The 12,463-nt window shown below is 47.4% G+C and overlaps 1 protein-coding gene and 1 long non-coding RNA gene across 2 annotated transcripts; one reads left to right on the forward strand and one right to left on the reverse strand.

The window, feature by feature from the left end:
• The first annotated feature begins 1,269 nt into the window (after positions 1–1,269).
• Positions 1,270–7,215, forward strand: LOC144822350 (zinc finger BED domain-containing protein 6-like). The gene is made up of 2 exons (XM_078679763.1): positions 1,270–4,691; positions 6,951–7,215. The coding sequence occupies exon 1, from the start codon at positions 1,315–1,317 to the stop codon at positions 4,684–4,686; it is 3,372 nt and encodes a 1,123-aa protein (XP_078535889.1). The 5' UTR covers positions 1,270–1,314; the 3' UTR covers positions 4,687–4,691; positions 6,951–7,215.
• Positions 4,934–7,749, reverse strand: LOC144822351 (uncharacterized). The gene is made up of 3 exons (XR_013608602.1): positions 7,683–7,749; positions 6,307–6,438; positions 4,934–5,597 (listed from the first exon to the last, which is right to left on the reverse strand). It is a non-coding gene; the product is annotated as an uncharacterized LOC144822351 (long non-coding RNA).
• Between the last annotated feature and the right edge of the window lie 4,714 nt (positions 7,750–12,463).

Below are 12,463 nucleotides of genomic sequence, written 5' to 3' on the forward strand. Positions count from 1 at the left end.
TGTTGGTGGCCAGGCCATGTGGTGGAGGCCATTTTGTGTATACATCCTTTGTGATTTTGCCATGTTGTTGTTGGTGGCCAGGCCCTATGTCGGCGGCCATTTTGTGTGTCCTTCCTTTGTGCTTTTGCCATAGGCATAGGCCTCCAACCTTGTGGCCTACTCTGGCAGTAGGCCATAGGTACTACTCATAGGGTCATGAAAGTTAATCAACTGTTTTTGTGGTGTACCCTTAATGTGAAAATCATGGATGGCTTGGATTGATATAGAAAATCTTATTTTTATGTGTGGGGTATTTCTGGTTTTGGGTGTGTTTAAACTTTAAATACTCTGTCAATTTCTGCCATTAGGTAACCCTAGGAATACAGCTTGGGTAGTTTTGGTAACTTCGCACCATGTGAGCACGTGAACTTACATTTTTTGTCGTGTTCGCGCACTCAATGTACTTGCTCGGGAACGCGAACACGACTTTTTATTCCGTTCGCGCTGCCGAACATGCCGATTTAGCATTCTCGCGGACAATATGTCCCGAGTTGCATAAAAGTTTCTCAAAAATGTTGCAGGTCTTTCTTGTGCACCCAAAAAAACAGAATTTGTCATTTGGTTGTTGTTTTGGGAGCCTGGGCAGGGGTTTCTTTGTATGTGTTTTTGCGGTGTTATGTTTACAACCTCTGTCTTAGCCATGGGCTATTTATTCCTTGCACATTAACCTGTCATGTGCAGCAGGCATCCTCGTTTTTCTGTCCATATTGGTATCTATAGGCCTGCTTCACTTTATTGGTTCTTTCTGGACTTCATGTGGCCTTTGAGCTGTGGTGCTGCTGGACTGGTATTATTAGTCTTCTGTTTTGTCTTTTATACATTGACCTGTGTGTCTTTCAATTGTTCATGTTGCCTTACTGCTTGTTTGACTGATGTTGTTCTGCCTTCTTTACTTGTAGGTGCACAAAAAAGACTGAGGAGGTGCTGGTTGTTTTTTCATCCATCGCTCGTTCTACCGCCAGACGGACTTCCTTCAGTTGTACGCCACGTGTGGTGTGTGACTCATCTGACCAGACATCTCTGCAATTTGTGCTGCTGTGAGCTGACTGACATCAGAAGAAGATGGGCCCTAAGAAAGCTACCAGGTCCTCCACCACAAAGAAAGTTGCTGCGAAGAAGGAACAGCAGAAGGAAGTGTCACTTAAGTCTGGTATGGACCCCAAAACCTTTTTTGGCACCCCAAAAGGTACGCCTGCAGCAGCGGGGTCTGGGGCGCAAGCTGGGACCAGCACATCTGCATTAGTGGGGGCAAGCCAGCATCCCAGGGCCAAGCACATGATGAGGGTCGAAGAGGTAGCCAGCCTTCTGCTTGCGAGCAGTGATACTGAGCCAGAACTAAACTTATCGCTGTCTCAAAGTAGTACACAATCCACGCAAGATGGAAGTGCTCAACAACCACCGCCAGCAGTAGATGTTCAACAACCACAACCACCGCCCGCAATAGGAGTTGTTCACCCACAACCACAACCACTTCCCGCAACAGTTGTTGAACAACCACAACCACCGCCCGCAACAGTTGTTGTTGAAAAACCCCAGCCCGCAATAGTACTTCCTCAAGAACAACAACCACCATCTCCGCACCAAATAGTAGTAGTTGTTCCTCCCGAAGTCGGGGCAGTTCAGGAAGTAGAGCCTCCTTCCGAGCAAGAAGAAGAGGAAGCCACTTCTGTAGGTGATCTATTTCCTTCGAATTCACCAAGGGAAAGGAGGGTTAGTGCATCGAGTTCTTCGCAAAGCATCCCTTCCGATGACCTTGATACGGATTGGCAGCCACAACTATCTGCGCATTCAAAGGAGAGACATCCCAAGAAGACCATGCTAGGAAAAAGGAAGTTTCCAGGCAGGCTTGAACTTATGGAGGTCGATGTAGGTGAGCAGGATACTGCTGGTGATAAAGACGGGTCTGACACTGTCATCATCACAAGCGTTATTCCTGGTGCAGAGGATGTAGAGACAAACATTTTCACCCTATCCAGAAATGCTGCAATGACTGATGAGCAGGTACCACGCATAACTCCTACACACTCAACACCCACAGTAACACCAGCTCCAATTTTTTCAACAGCGAAGGCCCGGCAGCATCCGACATCCAGCAGAAGCGCCACTTCAACAGAAGGAGGTAGTGGCAGTACTAGGACTGAGCTGTCCCATAGTGAAATTCCACAATCCTCCAGTCCATCCGGCATTGGCAGTGGGTCCTCCTCTTCCTATGGCAGGAGACAAAAGTTTACCTCCCCAGTGTGGGACTTCTTTACGGTTCACCCAGTTCAGGAGAACATTGCTGTATGCACCATTTGTCATGCCAATGTTAGTCGTGGTAAGCTTGGTACAAACTATGGGACTGGAGGCCAAACGACCCATTTGAAAAAAACACACGTGATCAGGTGGGAGAACCACCTTGCAAGCTTAAAAAATGTTAGCACTCCTGTTGGTGGGGATACAGTGGTACAAGGTCCACTCATGGTTGATCAGGAGGTAGAAGAAGAGGGAGACGATGACCTTCTATCTAGGAGTGGTACACAATCGACCCCTGTCGCCAGCACTGGAGTGGTAAAGACCACATCCTCCGCATCTGCAACTTCTCAGTGGCACCAGAGTCAGCTGGAAACACCAAGGAGTGCAAAGTCTGCGATGCAAGGTGGTCCGTCTAGCACAACTCAAAGACATGCAAAGCAGCTTACCATTCCTAGCATGTTAAGGCAGGAGGGAAAGTACGAGCGGAACCACCCAGTAGCACGTTTATACAATGCCAAACTTGCGAAAATGTTAGCACTGGACCTTCTCCCATTTTCATTTGTTGAGGCTGTTGGATTTCTGGAATTAGTGGCAACCCTCTGCCCAAAATGGAACGTTCCCAGTCGCTACTATTTTGCCCGAGTGGCTGTTCCAGCACTACACCACGATGTGCTGGAATTGATTGGGAAAGCCTTACAACAGAGTGTTGTCCATTGTATCCACCTGACAACAGACATGTGGAGCAGTTGCGATGCTACAGATTTCATGTGCATCACCGCACACTGGATCTCTTTTGCAGGTGTTAAAGACAAGTTAACTTCAGGCCTCCGTGACGTTGCTGGAATTTTTAATGATACGCGCAGACATGCAACTATAGCCATGTTTGGTATGGACAAAAGTCATACTGCTGAAAACATTTTGTCTGACTTTAATGACAAGGTCTTTGAATGGCTGAAACCAAGAGGCCTTAAGATTGGTTTTGTTTCCACCGACAATGGCAGTAATGTAGTGAAGGCAATGAGAGAAGGACATTATTTCAGGGTACCCTGTTTGGCACACTGCATAAACTTAGTCGTGCAAGACTTTCTGAAAAATGAAGCCAAAGTCAGCAACATAATGGCCATCTGCAGAAGAATATGCACGCACTTTAACCATTCTTTCAAAGGACGGAAGCTGCTACGGGTCATTCAGCAAGAGCATAGGTTGCCAGTCAAAGCACTGATACAGGAGGTCCCAACACGTTGGAACTCAACTTATTTCATGCTTGAGCGTCTCTTTGAGCAGTACATCCCACTGAATGCTTATGTCATGTCAAGAAGATTAGGGGATCCTACTGTTAATCTTAAAGCCCTGACCATTGAGATGTGGCAGTGGGACCTCATTAAATGCATCACAGAGATGCTACAACCCTTTGAGGTCTTCACACGTGCAGTTAGCAGGGAGGACTGTACTATGGGCCAAGCCATCCCATTGTTGTACATGCTTGAGCAACAGGTGAAGGAGGTCTGTGAAACATACGAAGGTGACGAACAAAAAGTTGATGCATATACCTTAGCCAAGGGCTTAGTCAACCGCTTGTGTGAAAATGTAAGGCTCAACAATATTGTGTCAGGTGAACATTACATAACTGCAACAATCTTGGATCCACGGTACAAATTATTTGTCAGCAGTAACGAAGTAATTCCATTTTCAGATGAGGATGTTGACAAGTACAAAACTTCCATAGCTGCGGAAGCTAATGAGTTAGAAACTGAACGGCTGTTACTTAAAGGCCTGCCACTGCCAGCCCAGGCCAGTCCAAGTACTCCTGACGCAAGTTCTTCACAGCGTGAGAGCAGTGCGTCTGCTTTCCAGCAGGCACCAACAGTACCAAAAGCAGCACCTACACGATCTGATTCAGCAGACCCAACCAAAAGCATAACTGCTTTTTTTATACAGAAAGGGATGGGTAAGTCCGTTGCTGTTGCAAAGGGAAAAGAGGACCAGCAAAGCCGAGCACCAATGAACATTGAGCGGATGGTTCAGGCCTATCTGGATGACACAACAGAGGTGTTCATGGAGCAAAGCCCATTGGTCTATTGGTATGAAAGAAGGAGACAGTGGCCAGTGCTGAGCAGGCTGGCGATAAAGTATCTGGCTTGTCCTGTAGCCAGTGTCTCCTCTGAGCGGGTTTTCAGTGCTGCTGGTGCCATTGTCACATCGAAAAGGACTAGTCTCTCCCCCAAAAGCGTGGAGCGGCTGACAATGATAAAAATGAATCAACGCTTCATACCACCAGACTATCAAGTACGTGAATCACCGCCGGATGAAGAAAGCGAGTGTGAAGAAGACGTCCTCACTACTGGGTTACATGACCTACTTCTGTCTGAACGCACAGAGTTTGAGGACGAGCTCCTCTTCCCTGACAACTAGGACAGGTATGTTAAAGGAATGATGCAATGCATTGCATAGGATTGTTTAGCCGACTCTGAGCAAATGTGCATGGAATTAAAGTATACTAGTAGTAACTTCAGACTCACGTGATGGGCAATTTTCCCATGTTATTTAATAATATAAATTATTTATGCACTTGTGACCCTACTACTACAGGTGCAGTCAGTACTTAATTTATCGTTCGTAGTGCATGTTCATGTTGCACAACGTACATTATTTGGTGAAACAGTCCCCCCTCCACCCCCCCAACAAACACAAATGAACTTCAAATGTTTTCTTGTGAAAATAATATCTTTGTTTTATTTTTATATTTTAATAATGATAATAGAAAAATAAAATATATAACTAATGTAACCCCCTGACCCAGAGCTGTCCCTACCCTCCCCTAACCCCAACCAAATTTCAACCCAAATGTACACCCCAACTCCCACATCCCACCCACCAACAAAAGGATTAAAAAAGGGGCAAAAAACAGGGTCCATTTCAAAGCCGGCGGGCTTTCAGGTGTTTGTCCACCAGTATCTTGACACGCTCCTCTAGACCGTCCTCCTGCTTCTTCCGCTCCTCCTCCAACTTCGCTACCCGGCGGAGAATCTTTGCTTTGAAATCACGGCACCTACACTTGCATGCATGTTGTTGTTGTTGTTGTTGTGGGGGGGCCGCCGAAGATGTAACAATGCGGCGGCGGGCGGCTGCCTGACCACGGCGACGTAGTCCTGCAGGCTTGGGGCCCGGGGCATTGGAAGAGGCAGCAGCTGCTGCCGCCGCCTCCTCCTCCTCCTCCTCGGCCTGATCCACCAGCCGGCGGTAGGCCTCTACAATTGCCTGCAGTTTCCGCTGCCGGGCCCGGACTGCCAACTCCTTCCTGGTTGGTTTTTGGGAAGGAGTAACTATAACGAAAGAAACAGAATTGTTAATCCAAACTCCCCGCAAATCAAGAACACAACATTGATTCAACACATAGTGGGCGGCACAGTAGCACTAGCAAGCAAGCTGAGTACCAGAAATTGTGTTGCGTCTATCTTGAACATTCTACAGCCTCTATTAATTTGTCGGACTTTTTGTCACGGCTTTATGCCTGCCCTATTAGCATGGGTGTACTTCAACGGTCACACACATTAGAACGAACACCTGTCTTTTACATATCTCCTTTTGTTCCGGGAAGGCGGGAACACTCTCAAAGTAACATTAATTAACAGGGGGCAGCTAGTAGCACATGTCTAGTAAAGACTATAATACTTTATACCGCGCAACAAACCTTATTTGGTTTGTGTTTCACCAGCAACGACCCATGCACCCAGTCGTCCCCTCCTTCCCTTGCCTTTGGGTTTGCCCAAAACACCGCAGCTGCTGAGACTATCCACTAACCACCGGTATTGGGTGTGTCTCCCAACCACGCTGGCAGCTGTGTTTTCCCCTTTACATGCTTTAACAACAACCCATGCATCCGACTGCTATCAGGCACTTGCATTACTGTAGTGGTAATGCTTAGCATGCTAATGACAAGTAAAGGTAACATCATATATTTTCCAGTAGAGTACAGTGAGAAAGTTTTCCCCTCCCACCAAGTAATGCAGATCACTATTGAATGTAACTTACCATCGCCCGCCGCTGTTGGCTCCCCCCCCACTGCTGCTGGTGTAGGTGCCTCTGTTCCTCCTGTCCCCGCCGGGAGCGCTGAAGCAGCGCCGCTGTCCCCGTCGGCACTGGTCGATGGTAAGGGTTCTGCACCTATAAAAATAAGTACGCCTTTTTAGATGGATGCACAGCCCCCTTTGTACTTGTTCACCAAGAATGGAGTTCTTCAAAACAGTTAAGTCCAACGTACGTAATCAGTATGAGTCCACATTGCATAGTACAGCAGAGTCACTACACATATTATTAGCATTCATTGTTATGGTATGGTACCCAAGCTCATCTCATCTGTCCTGCTACTCTAGTCCTTGGAAATTGGAAGTGAACTATGTAACCTTTGTACATCAATGTATCCAGTTTTGCGCATGTGTTAACTCGCAGCTTGTTGCGCAGTACGAGAAGACGCTCTGGGGCAACACATCATTGTTCAATGCATACCCCTGAAGAGGTGGGAAAGTAAAAGGGCCCGTATTTAAGTTTTCTATGTGGATTGTGGGATAGAGTTTGCTTACAGGTTACAACTTCTTTTTAGCATGGCTGCATAAAACTGGCATAAATGTATTTAATACTGTCTAACGTGCACCACTTTTGTCATTATTTTTCGGCAGGTGAGAAGATTGCCTTCTACGAAGCGGACATTTCCATAGCTTACAAAAAAAGAGGAATATCTGACCAGTATACGTTGGTGAGAGGTCTCCGATAGTTGCCACATTTCCCTATTGTGCACTAGTAGCTGTACAAATGTTGATTACTTTATTATGCCTGTTTTAACTCTGGATTTTTTCTGGTGGGCCCTTCAACGTATTGGACGGAAGCACTTAAAAACATTGATGTTACTTACTTACTTCTAACAAAATAAAGCTTTTGAATGACCACTTTGACTCTGAAGTTTATTTTCAGTGTCTGTTGTCTTAGAGACTCACACGAGTGAGTGAGCAAAAGGGGGTTTCTTAGGTAACGGTTTGTGTCCTAAAAGCATTCGGCATCTTGGTATTGGGGTTCAGGAGTGTGATTTGAACAATAGACCAATGACTCAGGCCATATAGGCTGACGTTCAGTGAATTGTGCGTTCCTCAGAGTTCTGTGACTGAGGTGTAAGTAAGGTCCAACCTGCCTATCAGTACCAACAACATCCAATTTTCGTGTGCATAGTTACATAGTTGTGTAATATGTATATAACTCCATAGGAGATAGAAGAATACCCACAAGACTAGTAGTGGTATACTAACGTTTACAAAAATACTAGACAAACATCATTCTGGATGCCTACTTGGTTGCTGTCAATTGACAAAGCACTGCAGACACATTACAGAGGAAAAAACAAGCACTGTTGGACTTACTGGGGACAGCAGCAGGATCCTCAGTAGAGGAGCTCTGTGTAACTGGTGGTTCACCCGCCGACTCGGTCCCTGTATTCTGCTTGCCCCTGGGTTCTGTGGTTCATGTAAAAATTAAAATAATAAACATAGATAAATACATTGAGTGATGTGAAACATAGACATAATTGCAAATCACACTGCTACAGTGGAACAGAGCCGGAGGCAACAAATCCATGCCAGGGGCCGCAACGCAAATATGTATCCATCCTTAGAGTATTATTAAATTAAGGATATCTATTGGTGCGGTGGCCCCTGAAGTTTGGTGCCCCTGTGCAGTTGCACAGCTTGCACATGCCCCCTAGAGCCGGCCCTGGCTGAGGTAAGAAGAACAAAGTAACGTTAGCATTCTTTGCAAGAAAAGGATTCCATTCATGCAGAAGAGAAGGCCGTGAAAAAAATGCTACAATATGCAAACAACGTACAATTATCCATCCACCGTTATTTCACTGACGGACAAAGGAAGGACAAGACTCTATTAATAGCATTAACTAACTTCAGTTCTCAGCAATAAAGAAAATCTCACATCAATAAACAGCAACAGCTAGCGCCAAGTTGAAACAACACGCAAGAGCCAGTGAAGAACAAGAACACTGTCATACAATGACAGTAGATATACCGGAATACATCGCAAATGTAACTAGGGGCAACAGTCATCGCGTTACTTATTCAGCCAATATTTACAAAGATACAATAACAATATTTATACAACTATATATATATATATATGTATATATATATATATATATATATAATCTATATGTATATAAATATATATATATATATATATATATATATATATATATATATATATATATATATATATATATACACACTTTATTTTTGGGGTAGCCACTCACCAAGACCCACAACCTCCACACCAAGCAGGTCCAACAGGTCCTGCTCCCGGTCCAAAATGTCGGCCCAGCGGTGGGACAGCTGATGGTGGGTACGCCGGATACCGGAGCAGCGGAAGACTGCACGGCGCACCTTCGCCCACCGCCGGAGACGCTCTTCAATGTGCTGGTATCCGGAGCCGGGCCTGCCGCCTGCTGCCAAAGTCAAGGGGAGGTGACGTTGGATAAAAAAGACCAGGGCGGCCAACTCCTCCTCCCCAAAAAGTTGGCGGGGCGTCACTCCTGCCGGGCGCATTCTGCCGCAAGGCAGCCTGGTTTTTTTAGGCACAGCCGCCTTGCCCTTTGAGCCGCCGATTCTGCTGGCACCCTTCACCATGGTTCTGGGTGGAGGGGAGAAGGAAAGTTGAAGACAAAAAGGTTAGGGGAAGAAAGAAGAAAGATAAAAGAAGGAAGTAATATAAAACAAGAGAAAAGTTGCAAAAAAAGTGGTAAAAGTAAAAATAAAATGAGAAATATACACCTAGGCACAGACAGAAATAGGTAAGAAGTAAAGAAAGTTAGAAAAACTGAGGGAAAAGACCAGGATGGAAGAGATAGGAGTGAGATGCTGAAGTAGGCCCAAAACCATAGCCAGAGTGTGAAATCGAAGATGGCTCTGCCCGTCGCGACCGCCGCGGTAAGTTCGCGCGATATTTGACGCGATCACGCACTTTGGCAGTGCGAACGAGAAGATGAGTTCCCGAACATGTCTAACACAACGCGAACACGTTACTTGTGACCCGGAACCGGAAATAAGGGAACGCAAGCGGGCGGGACAAACCTCATTGAGTAACTTAGCGCGCTAGCTATTGCGAGCATGCAGGCAGCGCCCCGAACACGCGCACCGCGCTCCCGAAGACGAAAAACGGCGCGCGAACGGGTCTAGCAAGCTACTACGCATGTCCGCGGAGCTACACGTAGCTCGCGGAGTGCAAGTGCGGCTTCGCGTAGCTTCGCGGAGTGCGGCTACGCGAACTACGCCCAGGGTTAATCAAAACCACTACTGCGCGAACAGATTTCGCAGTGAAGCCTGTCCAACCTGAGCATCTGCCCGAGCATCAGTGTCCAGGCAGTAATGCTTAGCAAAGGTATGAACCGACTTCCAAGTGGCCGCCTTGCATATTTCTGCATTCGGAACATTACTGAGCAATGCTGTCGTGGCAGCCTTGCCCCTGGTGGAATGAGCCTTAGGCTTACCTCCTAAGGTCTTATTAGCTTTTTGGTAACACAGCTGTATGCATGACACAATCCACCTAGAGATAGACTGCTTAGAGGTCGCAAGACCCGTCCTGACTGATCCATAATTGATGAACAATTGGTCTGACCTACGAATATCACTGGTTTTATCCAGATAGAATTTCAGCACCCTCCTAACATCCAGGGAATGCAAAGACCTTTCCGCTGGAGATGAAGGATTCTGAAAGAACGTAGGTAAAGTTATAGTCTGGTTGATATGAAAATCAGAAACAACCTTGGGAAGAAACTTAGGGTGAGTACGCATAACAACCTTAGCAGCATGAAATACAGTATAAGGTTCTTGGCAACACAACGCCTGAATTTCACTCACCCTGCGGGCCGATGTAATGGCCACGAGGAACGCCGCCTTCCAGGACAGGTGCTGCAACGAAGCCTTATGAATGGGTTCAAAAGGCTCCTTCATCAACCTGGACAGCACCACATTCAAGTCCCATGACGGCGAAGGAAGCCTGACAGGAGGGAATACTTTCTTCAAGCCTTCCAGAAAATCTTTGATTACAGGGATCTGGAAGAAGGAAGTCTGTGAAGGGCATTTCCTGTAGGCAGTCAAAGCAGCCAGATGAACCTTAATGGAATGGACATTAAGGCCAGACTGCGCCAGATGTAACAGATATGGAAGGATGACATCCTTCTTGCATGTCGTAGGGTCATAGTTCTTAGACTTGCACCAGATGCAAGACCTCTTCCACTTGTAAGCATAGGAAGTCCTAGTGGAAGGTCGCTTAGCCTCCTTCAGTATGTCCATACAATCCTCTGGGAGATTCAAATGGCCATATTGCACTATTTCAGGAGCCATGCCGCCAAACTCAAAGATGAGAGGTTGGGGTGCACCATCCGCCCCCGAACTTCGTGAGAAGGTCCGGCCTGCACGGCAGCTTCATGTGAGGAAGGAGAGACCGGTGAAGCAGGTCCGTGAACCACCACTGTCTGGGCCATTCCGGGGCAATCAGAATCATCTTCGCCCTGGATTGGGAGAGCTTGATGAGAACCGCTGGAATCAGGGGAATGGGTGGAAAAGCGTACAGAAAGCTATTCGACCAGTTGATCCATAACGCGTTCCCCAGCGTCCCCGGCTGGTAGTACCTGGAGGCGAAGTCTCGGCATTTGCTGTTTTCGGCGGTGGCGAACAGATCTACGTCTGGAGTTCCCCACCTTGCGAAGACTTCTCCTAGTACTTCGTCGTTTATGACCCATTCGTGGTTTTCCTGAATCAGTCTGCTCAGCTCGTCTGCCTGAACATTCTGCACACCTGGCAGATGAGTGGCCGTTATCGAGAGTCCTCGAGCCAGAAGCCAATGCCAGATCGCCTGCGTCTCCTGAGACAGAGTGCGTGATCTCGAGCCCCCCTGCTTGTTGAGGTAATACATCGTGGTAAAATTGTCCATCTGTACAAGCAGAGAGTTGGTCCGGAAGGAAGGTTGAAAGGCCTTCAGCGCCAAGTGAACAGCCCTGAGTTCCAGGAAACTGATGTGGTACGTGGACTCCGTCGGGGACCACGTCCCTTGAATCTGCAGGTCTCCGGAGTGCGCTCCCCATCCCAGGAGAGAAGCATCCGTCACGATAGTCTGAGTGGGAATGTCCTTGTGGAAGGGAACCCCTCTGAGGAGATTCTCCGCTGAACACCACCACTTCAGAGCATGTAGAGACAGTCGTATCTTGTTGTCCCAAGAGCCTCTCCTCTGGTCCCACTGATCTTCCAAGCACTCCTGCAGCGGTCTCAAGTGCAGCTGCGCATGTGGCGTCAGGAAGATACAAGAAGCCATCGATCCCAGCAGAGAAGACACCGTCCTCACTGTCGTGGACGGAGTGGACATGAGAGCCTGAGCCTTCCGAAGGAGTGATAAACGTCGCTCTTCCGAAGGAGACACGCTTGCCGACAGCGTATCGATGGAGGCTCCCAAGTACTGGATGCACTGGACCGGAGTCGGGACAGACTTGGACATGTTGATGTGCAACCCCAGCTTGTTCAAGAGAACGCACGCCTTCTGAAAAATGTGCTTGAGCTTCCAAGAAGGAGGAGGCCTTGATCAACCAATCGTCCAGGTACAGGTAGACAAACACCTTGTTCTTCCTCAGGTGTGCCGCTACCACTGCCATGCACTTCGAGAATGTCCTGGGCGCAGACTTCAGCCCGAACGGAAGTACCGTGTACTGATATTGATTGGTGCCGACTTGAAATCGCAGGAACTTCCTGTGTTTGTGTGCAATGGGCACATGGAAGTACGCATCCTGTAGGTCTATGGCGCAAAGCCAGTCTCCCCGTTGCAGCTGAGGATAAATCTGATGCAACGACAGCATGCAAAACTTTTCTCTGCGAATCCATTTGTTTGCCTGTCGCAAGTCCAGAATGGGCCTGAACTCGTTCTTGTCCTTCTTGCGGACCAGAAAGAACCGAGAGTACAGACCTCTTCCTCTTTGAGACAGAGGTACATCCTCTATCGCCCTTTTCCTTAAAAGGATGTCGGCCTCCGCCTGGAGCTCGCGCAGTTGATACTGCGAGCTGACCGGAGGAATCGATGGAGGAGGGCTGGTGAAACGAAGACTGTATCCATTGCAAACAATATTCAGCACCCACTTGTCCTGAGTAATTTT

The sequence above is a fragment of the Lissotriton helveticus genome, chromosome 3_1 (assembly GCF_964261635.1).
Source record: "Lissotriton helveticus chromosome 3_1, aLisHel1.1, whole genome shotgun sequence".
Taxonomy (NCBI): domain Eukaryota; kingdom Metazoa; phylum Chordata; class Amphibia; order Caudata; family Salamandridae; genus Lissotriton; species Lissotriton helveticus.

Bases quoted from the DNA above. Each gene is read 5' to 3' on its own strand.
- LOC144822350 (XM_078679763.1), top strand. From the start codon at position 1,315: ATGATGAGGGTCGAAGAGGTAGCCAGCCTTCTGCTTGCGAGCAGTGAT.